The sequence below is a fragment of the Camelina sativa genome, chromosome 2 (genome assembly GCF_030686135.1).
Source record: "Camelina sativa cultivar CO46 ecotype springtype chromosome 2, ASM3068613v1".
Classification (NCBI taxonomy): Eukaryota; Viridiplantae; Streptophyta; class Magnoliopsida; order Brassicales; family Brassicaceae; genus Camelina; species Camelina sativa.
Window position 1 is genome coordinate 365,040 of NC_141881.1, and position 18,768 is coordinate 383,807.

Below are 18,768 nucleotides of genomic sequence, written 5' to 3' on the forward strand. Positions count from 1 at the left end.
GAAACTAAGAACTGAAAACAAGACTATTACAAAGATTGAAGGAAACACCCATAACAAAAACATACCAAAACAAAAACCTCACAAAGAAGGATTATACCAAAACCCACAAGGAATGCTAACTTCAAGAGATCCTATATGCCACTCATACTCAACATATATGATTATATTCTAAACCTTCAAGTTGAATGATCAAATAAGAAAGCAATGAGCTTTTAAATGTGATTTAGCTATCTCTATCGAATTAATGTGAATAGCTAGCTATCTTTTTCTGAATATAATGTGATTATATCTTTTTACCAACCACAAATCAAGTAGGAAATCATTCCATGATTGGTAGCTCATTATAGAGAGAAAAAAATATCACAGGTGAAATCTCATTGAAAAAAGAGCTCTATAGATTTACAAGTGAATCTATCATTTTTTAATTATTTTTTGAGTTAAATGTGAATAGCTACCCCTATCTTTTAGTGATTAAATATATATGCTATGCTTTTTCCCCTATATTAGTGATTAAATATATATATATGCTATGCTTTTGCTTCCAAGGCATGTTTTTCAACTGTGTGAACCTCTCTTTTTTTCTTTTCTTTTTTTTGATTTTTCTTTATTTCGTCGTTCTCGTCCTTCACCGACCAATCATACACCTTTAACCATTGACATGTTCATCTATGATTGCGTTGTTTACCATTATAGTCAGTAGTTTTATGACTCTCTCGTTGACGTACGTTTCAATCGTCTCCTAACTCTGTTACCCGCCCCCCCCCCCCCTCGCCTTCCACGCTAACACCAAATAGTGAATTATACAACAAATGAAATGATGACATAAATAGCCAAATCTCATATTCTCTCAAAACCTTTTCTTTCTTTCTTTCTTCAAATTTGAAAAAAAAAAAAGATTTCCAAAAATTCCTTAGGTTTCTCCTCATTCACCACCTTTCTTTAAAAAATAAAGAATTAAAAAAGAGTCATGGGATTTTCTTACGGCGGCGCCGGAGTTATCATCGTCGGAGTTATTTTGAATGATTTTATCAGAACGGTTCGTTCTTTTCTTGATCATCCTCATTTCTTTGGTGTTTATTGGTCGGAATCTTCGGGGAGGAGGAGTACGATCATCAGCTCCGGTACAACAAACAAGATTCCGATAGACGATATGCTCCCGGCGATAACATTCGAGGAGATGTCGTCAAGGGTGAATCCGCCGCCGGAGAGCTGCCGGATATGTCAAGAAGAGTTCGACGGCGGCGAAGAAGTCCGGTGTTTGAGGAATTGCGTACATGTATATCATAAGACGTGTATTGACCGTTGGATCCAAGACGATAAGATGACATGTCCTTTGTGTCGGACCCCCGTCGTCCCTGATTTCTATTTTTTTCGTTTGTAAAATTAGAGAAAAAATCTTATGAATGTTTCCATTAATATCACTAAGCGTTTTTTTTTTTTTAATATTCTTCTTCAACAAATAGATAACAAAGCCATCTAAATAAAAACTATTCTCTCCATTTCAAAATATAGGATGTTTGAGTTAAAACAGGCATATTAAAAAATAGTTATCTTTAAAAAGTTTAACCAATCATATACAAGACTGCACAATATAAAATATAAAATTAATATAAAAGTTGCATATCCTATATTATAAAACAAAACTAATTCTCTAAACATCTTATATTATGAAACGGAGGGAGTATTTTTTATGTTTTTGCGATACCATTCAAAATTATGGACTACGAAACAAAATTATGATCTTTAAAAGATTGTTTTATTTGGTCAGTTAATGTGTTTAGGTGGTGATGACACGAGAAACCTTAAGTAATTATATTTGTTAAAAAAAAAATTCTATCAAATAGTATATAAGTAGTCCGTTAATATACTAAGCTCAATATTTTTTTGTTTCCAGAGTCCATTAATAAACTAAGCCCAATATTATTTAGCCGTTAAATATGAGAATAATTTTCTCAATCACCTTGATCCTCGTACTCTATTATTACCATATACTATTACGTAATCTATGGTAATAAAGAAGGGACCGAGAGGATTGATTATTCTGATTGAAATTTAACAGAGCAATGATTGTTATTTGCATAATTTACACCATTTACACATTATGTTTTTGTTGAAGAGTTTCCTATTTAAAAGATAATATGGGATTAACAACTAATTTTGTTGTTATTTGCAGAAGCAATTGATGATTAAGTTCCATTGGTGTCTTGATCACGCTTCTGTCATCATCAATGGACTAAAGGTGGTGCAGGGGCTCCATTCACAGATGCTTGTTCTGGGACTTGAGAACAATGACAGACACGTCGGCATACTAATGAGCTCATACACCAGAGTGGCTCTCCATCCTGAGCTTGCAAACCATATGTGACACACTTTTGGTGTTACATGGACAAGCTCGTGAAGACTGGATACATAGGAGAGGCCATCGACTTTGCTGCTACAATGGAATGTCCAATATCAAACCACAGGTGTGGGATGATTTTTGGGGAATGTCCGAAGTCCGCACAATTATTCTAAAAAGATGATACAGTTGCTGGTTGCCAATGGAGGAGAGTATGTAGTTGACTATCCTGTTTACAGTCGGCTAAGCAACCAGGGGGTGAGAGTTTCCATACAGCCCACAACCACCGTGAACATGTCGTATTGATGTTTAGTAACATGGACGTCAATTAGCTTATTTGGGACTCTGTCTATTATGTTTCCTTCCACTTTTATTTGTGCTTTGTATGTAATAATAAAAATGTCGTTTTCAAAAACCTTATCTAAAATGATAAAAATTTGAGATATAATCAAATAAGTGTGTAACTTTATAAAAGCATACATAAACTATCTTTATACGTATTAAAAATCTTATAAATATTCTATAGATACCATATAAATACTTTTTAAAGATCTTATAAAAACTTTGTAAAACCTTTAAAAATATCTTGTAAAACCTTAAAAATTTACAAATAACTTGGATCAAGTCTCAAAGTAGCAGTTATCATCAAGAAGTACTTCCTAAACCTTATGAAATTTTATAAACATTTCAGATTTAATGAGGGGTATTTTAAAAAAAAAAAATCACTAAAAAGGAAATTTCTCAAAATTCTCTAAAATATATTTCGAAATTATTTAATAATAATCATTTATATGTTTTCGAAATTATGAGTTGTAAAAAAGTCCCTTGATAACTAACAAATTTCAATGCACTTATCATCAAGAAGTACTTCCTAAATTATTTTCGAAATATATTTCTTAAAAAATAATTTAATAATAATCATTTATATGTTTCGAAATTATGAGTTGTAAAAAAGTCCCTTGATAACTAACAAATTTCAATGCACTTTAAATATTGAAATATTTTTGTGAATTACTAATATGTAATTTTAGTCTCTTCTTTGTAAATAATATGTTTTGTAAAAAATATAACTTAAATATATATTACTACTTTTTCTTAATTTCCACACAACTTTTTTTGTGTGTCTGAGATGAATAGATTACCAGTTGTCTCGAAATAATAGATAAACCTCTACACTTCACCGATAAAAACTAAACTTCACAGTCCACACTTATGTCTTTTTAATATAACTATATAAATGTTGATAATAAATTTATTAATTAGAAAATATGCAAGTAAATAGACTCTTTACAAGCATTTAGAACGATCCATAGAAAAATTAGGAGTTCATCATAGTTAATTGTTTGCACAATTTTGTTAAAACATCATCATATGTAATTGTGTACCCAATTTTGATGTGTATATAATGTTAATAATGTAATAGGTAAATAAATAATTTGTGATAATGATTAAACTCAATACTATAACAATACGATAGAATATCAAAATCTACCAGATGAGCAGAAACATATTATATATATAGTTAATTATAATCAAATTTAAAACTTAATTTTGTAAAGGAATGTAGGAAAATGACTTCCCAACCGGAGCATCTCTGGTTCTCAGCCTACACTTGCTTAAGAATTCTGTCAGACCTCTCCTTCTCAAACGAAATCTCTGCCTTGATCACGACGAGCCATAGGTTGTAAATCCAATGGTCAATGGCAGTCTACTTATTGGGCTGAAACAGTTTCATGTTTCCCGTTTAAATCCTAAACATCTAATCGATATAATTAAGACATGTATCCCATATTTGCATACAAATTAAACGACTATTTTTACGAATCGTATTGCATCTCTAGCTATTCTGTATGCCTGCATAAGAGACATCAAGAGAAGAGAGTAAAATGAATGTGCATACTCCATACTCAAGAATAACTCTTAACTTTGGATGATGTAATGTTGCTGCAGAGATCATCACAAGAATTCACAGTCTCTTTGTATAAAGACATTTGCTGGAGAACTCCTGCATCAAGTGGAGAACTCCTACACTTGTATGACCGTCTGGTACTTAAAGCGAAGTCTTTCTTTGCTGTTCAAAAGAGTATTTCCCATGTTTATCACTTCAACAGAAGACTTGCTAGGATCCCATGATCGCTTTTTGATGGTGACATTGACTCACCTTCAGAAGTCGACTCAATGCTCTGCTAACATCTGAAAAGTTGCATCTGACTTTGTACATCTTACAAGTGTAAAGGGTGATGAGTCAATGGTTCAGTTCTTACAATATCCTCAACCCGGAAGTGTAATTGGTCATTCCAACGGAGATTGAAGGTCTTGCTCAGCCTATTGCTTGATGTAATAATATAAAACATCTGCTTTCATTTCTTTCTTCCTTTTATTTGTTTATAAAAAAGATTAGCTGGTTTCATTGACTTTTTGTATTCACCCTGCAGCTCCAAATCAGTGATCAGAGGTTTGAAGATGCTGAAGAGATGGTTCATGAAAGTGTGAGACAAAGGATCATCACTAGACAAACATATTGTGTCTTATGTTAACGATATTTTAAGCGATGAATGAGTTGTATTTTGTTAAACAATAAAATTGTTATGTTCTACTACTACATTTCAAAAAGTGCCTATTTCAATCTTCCTCGTAAAACATCATCTCTCACTGAATTTAGATAAAAGTAAACTATGATAGCTAGTTGGCTACTTAGTGAAGTCTTGTAAAATCAGAAAGGTCCAAGGAACTTAAACTGAGAGTAATTATAATATCAATCTTCAAAAATCTATTCAGTTAAAGAAAACACAAGAACTTAGGTTTCACTACAACAAAAACATTCCAAAAGATTGTTTCTTCCAAAAGAGATAAGCAAAAAAAAAAAACAGAAGAAGGGTAGATCTACGAGTCGGCGATGGTGACCTCGACCTCAACACCAGGTTCAATGGTGATGGAAGTGATCTGCTTGACAACATCAGGAGAGCTGAAGAGATCAATCACACGCTTGTGAACCCTAAGCTCAAATCTGTCCCAAGTATTGGTTCCTGTTACACAACACCAACCAATAGTTAGCAAATGTGCAGTGACAGAGTAGAGAACAATATTATTGAGCACAATCACATTTTCTAAGACTATAGATCCTTTGTTTAGTCTCAAGTAAATGAACTAAGGGATGGTTCCGAAAACAATAAATCTATAGCTCGAGCACTTATAGTAGTGTTTACACAACACCAACCAATAGTTAAAAAAGAGTCGCAGCCAATGTGCAGTGACAGAGTAGAGAACAATATTATTGAGAACAATCACATTTTCTAAGACTATAGATCCTTAGTTTAATCTCAAGTTAAATGAACTAAGGGATGGTTCCAAAAACAATAAATCCATAGCTCGAGCACTTATATAATGTTTCTCTCAAAGACATAAAAGATGAGATGAGCAATAATCATTTATACCTTCACCACAAGGAGCTTTTCGGGTAGTGATTTTAAGAACCTTGGTGGGCATTCTCACTGGTCCCTTAACTCTCAGTCTCTTGTCCTTAGCTCCACGAACCAAATCAGTGCACACTACATATATCATTTGCAGCAACATATAACATTAAAACAATGATTAAGTATCATTTGATCCTAAATCATCAAATTCAAACTTTCAATCCATTCATTGAAGCAAATCAAAGACCCTATTTTGGAACGGTTCCAATACAAATAAATGTTACATCTTCTATATGGTGGTACCCTCAAAATGAATGATATATGGTTATTGAGAGCAGCTTAAAACTGAATTGCTAAAAAAAATCGAAATGATTAGACTACGAAGATCAAAAGATACCTTTTTCCAAGTTCTTAACATTCTTGGAGGAGAGAGTGATCCTGATCTTGTGAATTTGCTCAAGTGGTTCTTCCAAACCAGCCTTAGTTGGCTTCATTGCTTGGTAAGCCATATTTTCAGCTCAGCTTCTTCTTCTTCTTCTGTACAATCACAGACAATACGAAACCGATGGATCACATTAACGTCCGATATATTCAGAGGTAAAATATGTAAAATTCAGATTTCGATTAAGTGAAGAAACCTGAGGAGACGAACGAAGCTCGACGGCGTTTTGCTGCAAGGAAGGAAGGACCCGAATCTTTATAACCTAAGAGACGACGTTTTATGGCTTATGAAAAAAAAAAAAAAAAAAAAAAAACCCTAATTTTTATGGACTTATTGGGCCCAATCTATTTACGGCCCAATAACTAATAGTTAGTTGTCATGCCGATGATGCCAGATTTGGAGGATCTGTTTAGTTGAGAGAGGCTTGACAATATTGCAAATGTGTAGGTATTGTTCGGAACCTAGATGATGAGCTACCAATGGGAGTGAGGCCTAAATTAAAATACTTAAAAAAAAAAATTGACCGAGAAGATCTAGGAGAGAAAAAAGGTAGAGAGATCAAAGAAGGGACCGAGAAAGCTTACTATTTTGTAAACAAAGAAATTTCAGTTTTAACAATTCTCCTCATTAAACAGTTAAATTTTATTAAACAATCTATTTTCCAATAACTGATCCTCACACAACAAAACAACCACTCATGATAATCCCCACAAGTTTAATCAATTTTCAAATACTTACAAATTCACCATTGCTGCAACAAACAATTTACCAATAACGAACAAACACTCCAAAATTTTTACTTCCTTTCTTCATCCCAAAAATCTCCCAAGCTTTATCAACACAAAAATAACAAATTTCGCAATCAAATAAATCGAAAACTCACTTTGTCAACGCCCACACCACGAATCGAAATGGATTTCGTCAACTGTCTCGCGAAAACTAATAACGAAACCTCGACAATCAAATCCATGAACAAATACATCAAAAATTGCAACCCAAATAAAAAGAAAGATGAACGATGGAAAAGAGGAATAATGGATGAAGAAGAAAGAAAGAATAAGCAAACAGAGCTGCGAGATTCACCTAAGGTTTTGTCGTCGGTGTGCTTCCAGCTCATCGATACATCAGAGAAAACTCTTCTATCCGTTGCTCACAAAAATCACAATTTATTTGTTTTACCCTTTTTACTAATAGCCCCAATTCTCATAACAGGCCCAATAGTCATTTTAATAACAGAAGTGGACAAAATTTTATAAACGAAATGGATTAAATTTTACACATCAACTGGGCCGGCTAAAAAAATTAAAAACCCTATACTAAAGTAAATAAATAAAAGCTTTTCGTTCTAAAATCTTAAAAGTTTGATGTAGCGCCTGTTGCTCGAACCGTGACAAGCACTTCATGGGCTTTTACGTGTTTGTCACTTGTGTCGGTTTTGGGATTTTTAGGATCTTTGTTGTTCTGTTTTGATAAGTTTGCATCCTTAATCTTAGGATTAAGAGGAGTTTTCTATTTTCTTTATTCTTTGGATATTCCTTTGCATCTCCTTTATATGGAGCTTTCGACATATTTTGTATTCAGTTTTGCATAAGAAAATCAATAAAAGCCAAAAAATAGGCAATCTTCATTGCCAAAAGAGCTTAGCATCGTTTAAGCACTGGGAGGAGTACTCTCACTCTGTTCTTAGCTTCCGCTACTACACCAGTTGGTATCAGAGCCAGACCGTCCTTGGACGTTTTTGTTTTCTGTCGATGGCCCCCCCAGCGAAACCTGTGATTAAACCCAATCCCGATGAAGCTCCTGCAGGTGAACCTGTCATGGATTGGGCAGCGTTTCAGCAAAGCTTGTCGACCATCCAGCAAAGTTTGACCTTGATCTCGACCTCCATTCGAGACCTTGGAGACACCATTGCTGCTCGTCTACCTGCTCCTGTTCAACACCCTGTGATCGATGTCGAGCCTAACAACCAACAACTTCAGCTACGCGAAGGTGATAATCGCCCTCACGATGTCGCTGTTGTCGATGGCGTTAACCCTCGGCGTGATGTGCGCATCGCCCGTGGTGATACACACGATACACGGTGGGAATCAAGCTTCAAGATTGAAATTCCAGAATTTCATGGTGGTGATCGTGGTGATACATTGTTAGACTGGCTTGTTGCAGTTGAGGAGGTTTTAGACTTCAAACAAGTTCCACATGAGCGACGCATTTCGTTGGTAGCTATGCGTTTCAGAGGCCATGCCGCCTCCTGGTGGAAACAGGTCAAGACTACACGTGACCGTACCGGCAAGGAACCAATCCGCACTTGGGATTAAGTTACAAAAACAATTGAGGAAAACCTTTTTGCCTCATAACTATGAGCGGACTATCTACAACCGCCTGCAAAACATCAGACAGGGATCACGATCTGTCGATGACTACGCAGAAGAATTTGATCTTTTATTGACTCGCACTGAGGTCTTTGATAACGAGAACTAATTGGTCTCTCGATTTATTGGAGGACTGCGACCTCAACTTCAATCTGCATTGGCGCAGTTTGATCCGACCTCTATTGCTGAAGCACATCGCCGTGCAGCAACCTTCGAACAGCAGTTCCGTTCTGCTAGTTGGAGTAACTCTGGTTCTCGATCCCGTAACGTTGATACAGGTCAGCCGAATTCCACTCTTGCATCAGAAGATCCTCCGGTACGCCGTTCCACACGTCCCCCCGCCTTGCGATGTTATGCCTGCGGTGAACCCGGTCATCGCCAAACCGCGTGTCCTCATCAGTCTCGTCGCGGCCTGCTACTCGATGATTCTATGGAAGACAATGACTTTGGGACTGCCTATGACTCGTTTGAAGAAGAAGATGCACCTGTTGAGTCTCCTATCAAGCGGACTCACGGAGATCAAGGACTCCTGCTAGTCGTCACAAGGACTTGTGTTGCTCCGCGCCGTCAAGATCACCAATGGTTACGAACCAACATCTTCCGATCAACCTGTACCATTCATGGACGCGTCTGCAGTTTCATTATTGATTCTGGCAGTTCACATAATGTCATCGCCGAAGCTGCTGTGGAGAAGTTGGGCCTAGTTCGAGAACAACATCCAGCTCCGTACAATCTGGGATGGCTGAATGAAGGTGTTGCTATGCGTATTTCTCAGCGAGCCTTGGTACCTTTTTCAATTGGTGAGTTTTACCGCGATCGCACCTATTGTGATATTGCACCTATGGATGTCAGTCACATTCTGTTAGGCCGACCATGGGAGTTTGATCGCAAAATCATTCATGACGGAGCCCAAAATACGTATAGTTTCATATGGGAAACTCATCAGATTCTTCTCTTGCCTTCCAAGGAACATTCCTTGCCACCACCTCCTGAACCACCACGACCGACTTCAGGTCCTAGGCCTGTTCCACCAGCTACCAACTATGCTACATTCTGTTCTTTTGCTTCGTTCGATGCCGAGTTTCAGAAGGAAGGCATAGTTTTTGCCGTGTTACCCACGTCGTCGTTGCAAGCTGCGGCGACTGACATCGATCCTCAGCTTGACGTGGTTCTCCGAGAGTTTAACGATGTTTTTCCTGCGGAACTACCAACTGTTCTACCTCCTTTGCGCAATATCCAGCACCAAATCGACCTTATTCCGGGTGCTGCACTCCCTAATCGCCCCCATTATCGCATGAGTCCCCATGAGCATGAGGAACTACGTCGCCAGGTAGAGGAGCTCCTTCAGAAAGGTCACATCCGTGAAAGCTTGAGTCCTTGTGCTGTTCCTGCGTTACTTATTCCGAAGAAAGATGGCACATGGAGAATGTGTGTTGACAGTCGTGCAATCAACAAAATAACGGTCTGCTATAGGTTCCCTATCCCTCGCTTAGACGACCTTTTGGACCAAATTGGCAAAGCTACGGTGTTCTCCAAGATTGACTTAAAAAGCGGGTATCACCAAATACGAATTCGACCGGGGGATGAGTGGAAGACAGCTTTCAAGACGCGTGAAGGACTGTTTGAGTGGTTAGTCATGCCTTTCGGCTTGTCCAATGCTCCTAGCACGTTTATGAGGGTCATGAACCAAGCTTTACGTCCGTTTATTGGTAAGTCTGTTGTTGTTTACTTCGATGATATCTTGATCTTCAGTGCCTCGTTAACTGATCACTGTAAGCATCTTCGGGACGTGTTGCTTGTTCTCCGCCAAGAAAAACTTTTTGCTGGTTTACCAAAGTGCCAATTCGGCATTCGTGAAGTCCTCTTTCTTGGATATGTGGTGTCTGATAAAGGGTTGGCTGTGGATACATCTAAAGTTGCGGCGGTTCGGTCTTGGCCTGTTCCTACGACATTGACAGAGGTTCGCAGTTTCCATGGGCTAGCTTCTTTTTATCGAAGGTTTGTTCATCACTTTAGTACAATCATGGCACCTATTACTGATTGTATGAAGACTGGCAAGTTTGAGTGGACTCAAGCAGCGACGGAGGCGTTTGAGACTATTAAAGTGAAGCTGACTTTGGCTCCTATCTTGGTTTTACCAGATTTTGCCCTCATGTTTGAACTTCATTGTGACGCGTCGAAGCTTGGCATCGGTGCTGTGTTGAGCCAACTTGGTCGCCCTATTGCTTACTATAGTGAAAAGCTGTCTGGTGCTCGATGTCGTTACAGTACGTATGATGTCGAATTTTATGCTATCGTTCAAGCATCAAACACTGGCGTCATTACCTGGTTCATCGAGAGTTTGTTCTCTTCACGGATCATGAGGCGCTTCGTCATCTCGACAGTCAAGCGAAAGTCTCTTCTCGTCATGCTTCATGGATCGCCTTCTTACAACAATTTACGTTTTCAATTCGTCATCAGTCTGGTAAGACTAATCGTGTAGCCGATGCTCTTAGCCGTCGTCATGGTCTGCTTACCACCATGCATACCTCTGTTGCTGGGTTTGCCTCGTTTGCGGAGTTGTATGTCACGGATCCTTTTTTTGGGCGTGTGCTTCGTGACGTGCAGCAGGGTCTCACCTCTGACTTTGTTCTTCATGATGGTTTCCTTTTCAAGGGTTTGCGTCTATGTGTTCCTGAATGTAGTTTACGGCTCCAGATTATTCGTGAATTGCACCATGAGGGTCATGTGGGGCATGATCGAACGTTGCAGTTGGTGGTGACCTCTTATTTCTGGCCGACTTTGCGCCGTGACGTGGAGAGGTACGTTGAGCGCTGCCGTACATGTCAAGTCTCTAAGGGAAAGGCTTCTAACGCTGGTTTGTTTTTGCCACTTCCCATTCCCACTCAACCATGGACTGATGTGAGTATGGACTTTGTTTTGGGACTACCGCGGACACAGAGGGGTAATGATTCTATTTTTGTGGTTGTTGATCGTTTCTCCAAGATGGCTCATTTTATTCCCTGTAAGAAGACCACCGATGCAGTCACTGTGGCTGTTCTATTTTTTCGTGAAATATATCGACTCCATGGGTTGCCGTCTTCAATCGTCTCTGATCACGATACAAGGTTCCTTAGCCATTTTTGGCGTTCGTTGTGGAAGTTACTCGGCACAAGCCTCAACTTGAGCACTGCCTACCATCCGCAGACTGATGGCCAGACGGAGGTGACGAACCGTTCGTTGGGGAGCCTGTTGCGTTGTCTGGTTGGTGATCACATTAAAGGATGGGACGCTAAGCTCTGCCAGGCTGAGTTTGCACACAATCATGCGTTGAACCGGAGCCTGGGTTTCAGTCCGTTTCGTGTTGTGTACGGGTTGGTTCCACGCGGCCCTTTGGACTTAACAACGTTGCCGGACAAGACACGCATTCATGGGGGTGCTGCTGACTTCTTTGAAGACTTACAGGCGGTACATGCGCAAGCTCACGCCAACCTGGAGAAGTCTGCGGCGTCTTATAAAGCGGCAGCTGACAAGAAACGGCGGGAGGTTCTTTTTGAGCCTGGTGATTTAGTTTGGGTGGTGATCACGAAAGATCGTTTGCCGCTCCATGAGTATAATAAGCTCAAGTCTCGTAAGCTTGGACCTGTGGAGGTTCTTGAGCGCATTAATCCTAATGCGTACCGTGTGCGGTTGCCTGATCACATGAAGACGCATAATGTGTTCAATGTCAAGCATTTGTCTCCGTTTCGAGGTGATAATGACGAGCCGGCTTCGTGGACGAATCCTCTCCCACCTGGGGAGACCTGATGTAGCGCCTGTTGCTCGAACCGTGACAAGCACTTCATGGGCTTTTACGTGTTTGTCACTTGTGTCGGTTTTGGGATTTTTAGGATCTTTGTTGTTCTGTTTTGATAAGTTTGCATCCTTAATCTTAGGATTAAGAGGGGTTTTCTATTTTCTTTATTCTTTGGATATTCCTTTGCATCTCCTTTATATGGAGCTTTCGACATATTTTGTATTCAGTTTTGCATAAGAAAATCAATAAAAGCCAAAAAATAGGCAATCTTAATTGCCAAAAGAGCTTAGCATCGTTTAAGAACTGGGAGGAGTACTCTCACTCTGTTCTTAGCTTCCGCTACTACACCAAAGTTGGACCTTGAGCTACTACTAATTACAGACAAAATAATGGAATCATGTCCTTGGACACGGCTAGCACACACTCTAAGCCAAACCACCAAACCAAATACATATAAACAAAAACATTTTAAGAAAAAAACCCTGTTACAAGATAAATTAGCATTGGCTAAGCATATGTGCTAAGGATGCAAAAACACTAGGTCCAAAACAAAAAAAAACAGGTTTTTAAAAGTTTTTTCATAAAACAGTATATATATATAAGTTTTTTATTAAAGATATATCACTGAATCAACATAATTTTAAACTAAGCATCATTAGCATACAACCCCGCGCAACACGAAATTAAAATACCAAATTTTTGGATTTTTAAGAATAGGCGATGGTGACTTCAGAAGAGCTGAAGGATCTACCACATCCAAGTATCCAACATTGCTTCAAGCTCATCCACCATGGATTAGGTATTATCTGATCGATGCCTATGTAGAACATATATTAATTGATACCGTCATTGACCATGTCATACTCTTTTACTACCAGTCTTAGCACTAGCTACCAATTTCGTGTAGGTACGTTCCGTCTAATTTTAACCTTTTAAACGGTGAAAGCAAACTGTCCATAAAGAAGTTCTTGGAAATTTTACTTGAGGATAGATCACTAGACTTAGGAATGAGTAGTCAAAAATAAATTCACAAGATTATAATTAGAGGATGTAAGTAAATGACTGGTTACTGTGTCACAAACTTGTTTAACCTTCTTGAATTTACGTTTTATTTTATAGTAATCGTAATCGAACTCTTGATCAGGACACGATCAATTCCGCTCCCACTCCTATGAGTTGAAAAGAATGCAGCTCAAAAATACAACAGGTAAACGAACCATCGTGTTAATTATGCTTGAGTTACAATTTAAGCTCAATCTGCTAAAGACTTGTAATGACTAATGATGATAATGATTTTGCAGATTTACAGCCTTTTTCAAAGACTAAGAAAAAAAAAAGAGAAAGATTAGGTTAATTCTGCAATGCTCTTTTCTTCTATACTCTTTGGGATCAAATCTGCACATTAGTATGATTAGTTAATTACTGTATAAAATAAAAGTTACAGTATATCTTCTAGTTGAGAGATTGTTAACACTTAACAGAGTTATTATTATAAGCTAAATTGAAGCGAAATATATATATATAAACCGGTTTTAACTACAAATTAAAACTGAGGGATTCATCGTTGGGCCTTTCTTATATAGCCAGTCTACATGCTATTTCTGAGATTAAGGGGTCGCAAAGCGCCAATACATCTCTCCAGTCTTTGAATCTTTTGATCACATTATACGATTGTTGACAGTGACACCACGAGATACACGTGGCAATTTTCATTGCTAGAATTTAATACACTTCAATTAGTAACACATTTGGTTACGCTACTATAATACACTTGAATTGTTGACAGGCGACGATGCTGGTGAGTTCGGTCGGGGATACAAGCCGCCTGTTAATTCGTCATAGAGTTATAGAGTTTTAACATAATTACGTTTTATTTCGCTATTAGAATAAAACGTAGAGTTTTATTTCGCTATTAGAGTTTTATTTCGCTATTAGAATCAGATAAGTTGTGTCACTACATTATTGGTAATAAAACCCACATCGGAGCCACGTAAGCGTTAAAGATACAGCCGCGTGCACTGACTTTAAAATAGTTAATCCAAAGAGCGACCGTCAGATTCTCTGCCTAACCCTCCTCCGCTTGAGAATCAAATCGTGGCCGTTCATTCTCATCACGACGAATTAACAGGCGGCTGTATCCCCGACCGAACTCACCAGCATCGTCGCCTCATTCCGATCACTAATCACAAAGTCCAGCACAAAGTGGGTCCACACTTGTTCGCCACTCTCTCGCCTGTCGCGTGTGTCTCTCACGCTCCACATTTTTGTTTGTTTCCTCCCTTAATCAGACAAATGATCTTAGGCTTTGTCTGATTTAGTGATTTTCATTTCAAAGTTTAAACACTTTGAGTTAAAGAAAAAAAAAAAAAACCTCGGAGGCAAAATCACATGTGCATATATGCATTGCTCTCAGTCAAAACTCACTCGTCACGTGACCCATTTGCCTCTATCACGTGATATATAGACGAGTACCATTTTTAGATACCACATAATATATGTCAGATCGATTCTTTGATAGATCCTTTGAGATTTCTTTTTCCAATGCTGTTTTGTAGAATTTGAATCCCATACATTTTTATGCCGTTGACAAAATTGTAAAATAAGAAGTACATATGAATACTTAAAAAAAAAAAAAAAAAATCTTACATTTATGTAGTTGACAAAAATAAGAAAAGAGGTATATTGACCAAAAAGAGGAGTAAGAATGTTACGGTGGATCTTAGCACAGGCGATTCTTGTCCTTGGAACTTAAAATTTGGTAAAATTTAGCGGCAGCTTTTCTTTGCTTTTTTCTTTTAATTTGTTTCCCTACTAAAATGAGAAGGATATTATAGGGTATCAAAGTAAAACCTAAGGACATTTCCGTCCAATGAAAAAAACATATAGAAAATATAAGAAGGGCCGAGAAAAGCAAATAAAATAACTTTTTAATCAAAACAGAAAAAAAAAAAAAGAACCCTCCTCCTATCGAGTTCTGTGAGATCTGCTCCAAGAAAAAGAAAAAGAAAAAGAAAAAAAAAAACTAAAAACTGGTGAGGAAGAAGAGGTGAATCGAGTCGTATGCTTTACGTGGTGTGGTGATACCAAAATATTTATTTTATTGAGCGTTTTCTAAATAACCTGTTTGGTTTCTCTGTTGTTCCATTTCGGGCCAAAGGAAAAAAAATGAGGATTCGGAAGAACACGAAGCTGGCATCGGTTCTTTTAGGTTACGGCGGAGAGAGACCAGAGACGTATGTTTGTCACTTAAACCAGTCTCCATGGGATGTGATTCCGGTCACTTCCTCTGGCGATTGCGAGTTAACTAACCTGCTCGACTCGTCGTGGTTCCTCCCTCTATCGTCTTCCTCTTCTTCTTCTTCTACTCCGCCTCCTCTCATTCACCACCACCAGGTAATTCAAATTCGCTTTCCATATTTGATTCCCATTTCGATTTCGTTTTCGCCAGTGCCCAGCATTTCTTCTATCGTCCTCCGCCTCCTCCTATTAGCTAGGGTTTGTTTCGTATTTTTATTGTATTTCTGTTCGGGGAAACTTGAAAGAACCCTAAAATTATGGATTTTGAGTTGCTGGGTCGTTTAATCTATCGATTAGTGTTAATGGGTCGTTGTTATTTTGCTTCGTTGATTCCCATTTCCTTTCTCTATCCCCGATTATTCTTTTTTCTTCTTCTATCGTTTATTACAAAAGTTTCTTCGTTAACTCAGTTCGATGGAGAAGACAATAACTTCAATGCGGATGTGAGTTTGGGAGATTGTAATGGCGCTGCTGTTAGGTAATAATAAACTATCCATTTTGTTCTTCACTCCCCCAATCGATTATATCCACTGTTGTCTGCTTTCGTTTTTTGCTTCCGTCTTCTTGTTTTGTTTTTTTAGGGTTTTACTCGTATTTTTGATAATCGGGTTATTTAATTTCACCCGAATCGAATTGCCGGGCGACCCGGTTTCAATTTTTTTTTTTTTTTTAATCACATCTTTCTTTATTTATTTATTTTATCGTACAGATTTAATAACTCCATGGGAGATAGTCACAACCTTGTCTCCGTCGAGAAACTTAATCTCAATGCGGCGGAGGATAAGTACGAGCTCGAGCTATCTCCGGACGCTGATGAACCAATGGATCAGAGCGATAGTAGCAGTGACAAGAAATCCGAAGATCTCCTCGAGCCTAAATCGCCGCCGGTCAGCGACGAGGGCCAAGCGGATGTTGTTACAATTCCGGCGCCGCCTAAACGCGGACGGCCACGTGGTACGGGCAAGAAAGCTCTAGCTTCCGCTGCCGCTGCCGCATCGAAGAATCCGTACGAGTTTTACTATTACTCTGGTTTCGGGCCACGGTGGGGGAGAAAAAGAGGCGGCTCCGACGACGAGAAGTTAGGTTTGGGCGATAATAATAAAAGGAGCAGAAGTAGTACCAGTAGCAGTAGCAACGAAGAGGGTGATAAAACGGCGGCGTTTGGAAGTGGGAGCGTTAGCTTTGACGGGTTTGATTATGTGGAAGAGGATTATGTCGACGTGATGGATGAAGATGATGAGAGCGATCATGGGAAGAAGAAAAAGAAAGACAAGATGATAATGATGAAGAAGACGATCAAGAGAGGAAGGAAGCCCGTAAAGGAAAGGTCTTTGAAATCCCTCATGTGATATATTTTATGTTTTCTGAGGGCGTTTCTGTCCTTTTATGTTTTTTTTTTTAATTGTCTGTTTTTTTTTTTTTTTTTTTTTCATTTTGTGGGTTGGATGAGAGACTTTGTCTAGTTTCTACATCTATGTTGTATTTGCCTATTTGGTTAGATGACTTTGTCTTAGTTATTTTTATTAAATTTTATTTTTTTAATTTCATGTTTTCAATTCTTATTTTTATCACTATTTTAAGAGAAAAACAAATCTTTCTAAACACTATCATTAAACTTAATTGTGATTAATTAGTGATAAACTAAGTTGTTATTGTTTAAATAATTTATTTTATCACTTTGATATCGCTTTGTGAATGAATAAATCAAAATCTTTGTATCTATATTTTTTTTCCATCACTGTCTTTGTTTTCTATCATTTAATTATGTACTTATTTTTCACTCGCATATTTGTCTTTTAATTTGAGAGACATTATAAAAATATAGTTTTCATAGGATAATTATAAACATAAAGGGTTTTAAGAGCGTCTCCCATTTTTCAAATTTAAATTTATATCAATTAATCAAACCAAAGATTAAAATCTATCGTCGATATAAAAATTCATAAAAGATAAAGTATTTATCTCTTTATTTTTAGAGATGAGAATAAATTGCAGTAAAAATACATTGTTTGACGAAGTATCATTGTTTGAACTTTGAATAAATGAACTTTAACTACATAATATGACTGGTTTCATAGTAATTTACAACACATTAATTAGAAAATTATATACTGTTACATAAAAATATATATATATATATATATATATATGAGTTTCTGATTTAGTATTACTAGTACATGCTAATAAGTAATAACATACACAATACTAAAAAATAATATGAAAATTAAAATATACTCACAAAATTTGATATCTAAAACTTAATTATATATTCATACTAATTTGTAAAGGTTACCATAACTTAGGATTTTTTTTTTTTTTTTTTATGTCAATAAAGTATAAGTTAGGATCATTACTAGGGAGATTATTAAGATATTTTGATCCCAATTTATTAGGTAAGGAAACCCTCACTTAAATTTAAATTTTGAAATGTTTTAGAAAATGCATTTGATAAAAATATCTTCTAAATGCAACAATTTTGAATCAACCGCCGGCAACGAACTTCTAATTTTCATGAACGCATTTTCCGGCTATAACTAGATCCTTATGCACAAAGACGATTAAGAGAAGACCTCGTTCATCACCGACCAAAGAATCTACTGCTACAAAGTCATGCCATTCGACCTGAAGAACGCCAGTGCCACTTTTCAGCGTCTGGTGAATACGTTGTTCTGCCATCGAACTATGGAAATATATATCGACGACATGCTCGTCAAGTCGCTACACGCTAACGAGCACATCACCCACCTTCGGCAATGCTTTGTCATCCTAAACAAATAAGATATGAAGTTAAACCCGGCTAAGTGCACCTTTTCAGTGAAGTCATGCGAGTTCATCGGCCATTTGATAACCTGACGAGGCATCGAAAGTCATGCGAGTTCATCGGCCATTTGATAACCTGACGAGGCATCGAAGCAAACCCAAAAACAAATAAAAGCCATTATCGATTTGCCATCACCAAAGAATTCCAGAAAAGTTCAACGATTGACTGGTCGAATCGCGGTCCAGAATCGTTTCATCTAAAGATCGACTGACAAATGCCTTCCGTTTTACCAATTGCTTAAGACCAAAGGAAAGTTCGAATGGAACGAAGCTTGCTAGGACGCGTTCAAAAAGCTAAAAGACCTCTTCACACC

General features: G+C 37.7%; 2 protein-coding genes and 2 pseudogenes across 8 annotated transcripts; 3 read left to right on the forward strand and 1 right to left on the reverse strand.

Annotated features, from left to right (window-relative positions):
- The first annotated feature begins 389 nt into the window (after positions 1–389).
- Positions 390–1,438, forward strand: LOC104711782 (brassinosteroid-responsive RING protein 1 pseudogene; annotated as a pseudogene).
- Positions 1,439–5,066: 3,628 nt separating this feature from the next.
- Positions 5,067–7,391, reverse strand: LOC104711819 (small ribosomal subunit protein uS10y). Of its 6 annotated transcripts, none has more exons than XM_087493526.1 (6): positions 7,277–7,391; positions 7,077–7,132; positions 6,390–6,422; positions 6,149–6,288; positions 5,773–5,886; positions 5,067–5,364 (listed from the first exon to the last, which is right to left on the reverse strand). In XM_087493526.1, the coding sequence occupies exons 4-6, from the start codon at positions 6,258–6,260 to the stop codon at positions 5,222–5,224; spliced, it is 369 nt and encodes a 122-aa protein (XP_087349652.1). In that variant the 5' UTR covers positions 6,261–6,288; positions 6,390–6,422; positions 7,077–7,132; positions 7,277–7,391; the 3' UTR covers positions 5,067–5,221. The 6 variants fall into 6 exon arrangements, with proteins under 6 accessions (XP_087349652.1, XP_087349647.1, XP_087349660.1 ...); XM_087493521.1 differs by having other exon boundaries at positions 6,390–6,455; XM_087493534.1 differs by having other exon boundaries at positions 6,149–6,282; positions 7,077–7,145.
- A 553-nt stretch (positions 7,392–7,944) lies between these two features.
- LOC147948038 (uncharacterized) lies at positions 7,945–11,044 on the forward strand (annotated as a pseudogene).
- Positions 11,045–15,249: 4,205 nt separating this feature from the next.
- LOC104711805 (uncharacterized) lies at positions 15,250–17,181 on the forward strand. 2 transcript variants are annotated; one of them, XM_010428574.2, is made up of 4 exons: positions 15,250–15,383; positions 15,495–15,730; positions 16,045–16,112; positions 16,344–17,181. In XM_010428574.2, the coding sequence occupies exons 2-4, from the start codon at positions 15,503–15,505 to the stop codon at positions 16,981–16,983; spliced, it is 936 nt and encodes a 311-aa protein (XP_010426876.2). In that variant the 5' UTR covers positions 15,250–15,383; positions 15,495–15,502; the 3' UTR covers positions 16,984–17,181. The 2 variants fall into 2 exon arrangements, with proteins under 2 accessions (XP_010426876.2, XP_010426884.2); XM_010428582.2 differs by having other exon boundaries at positions 15,259–15,369.
- Positions 17,182–18,768: the final 1,587 nt, after the last annotated feature.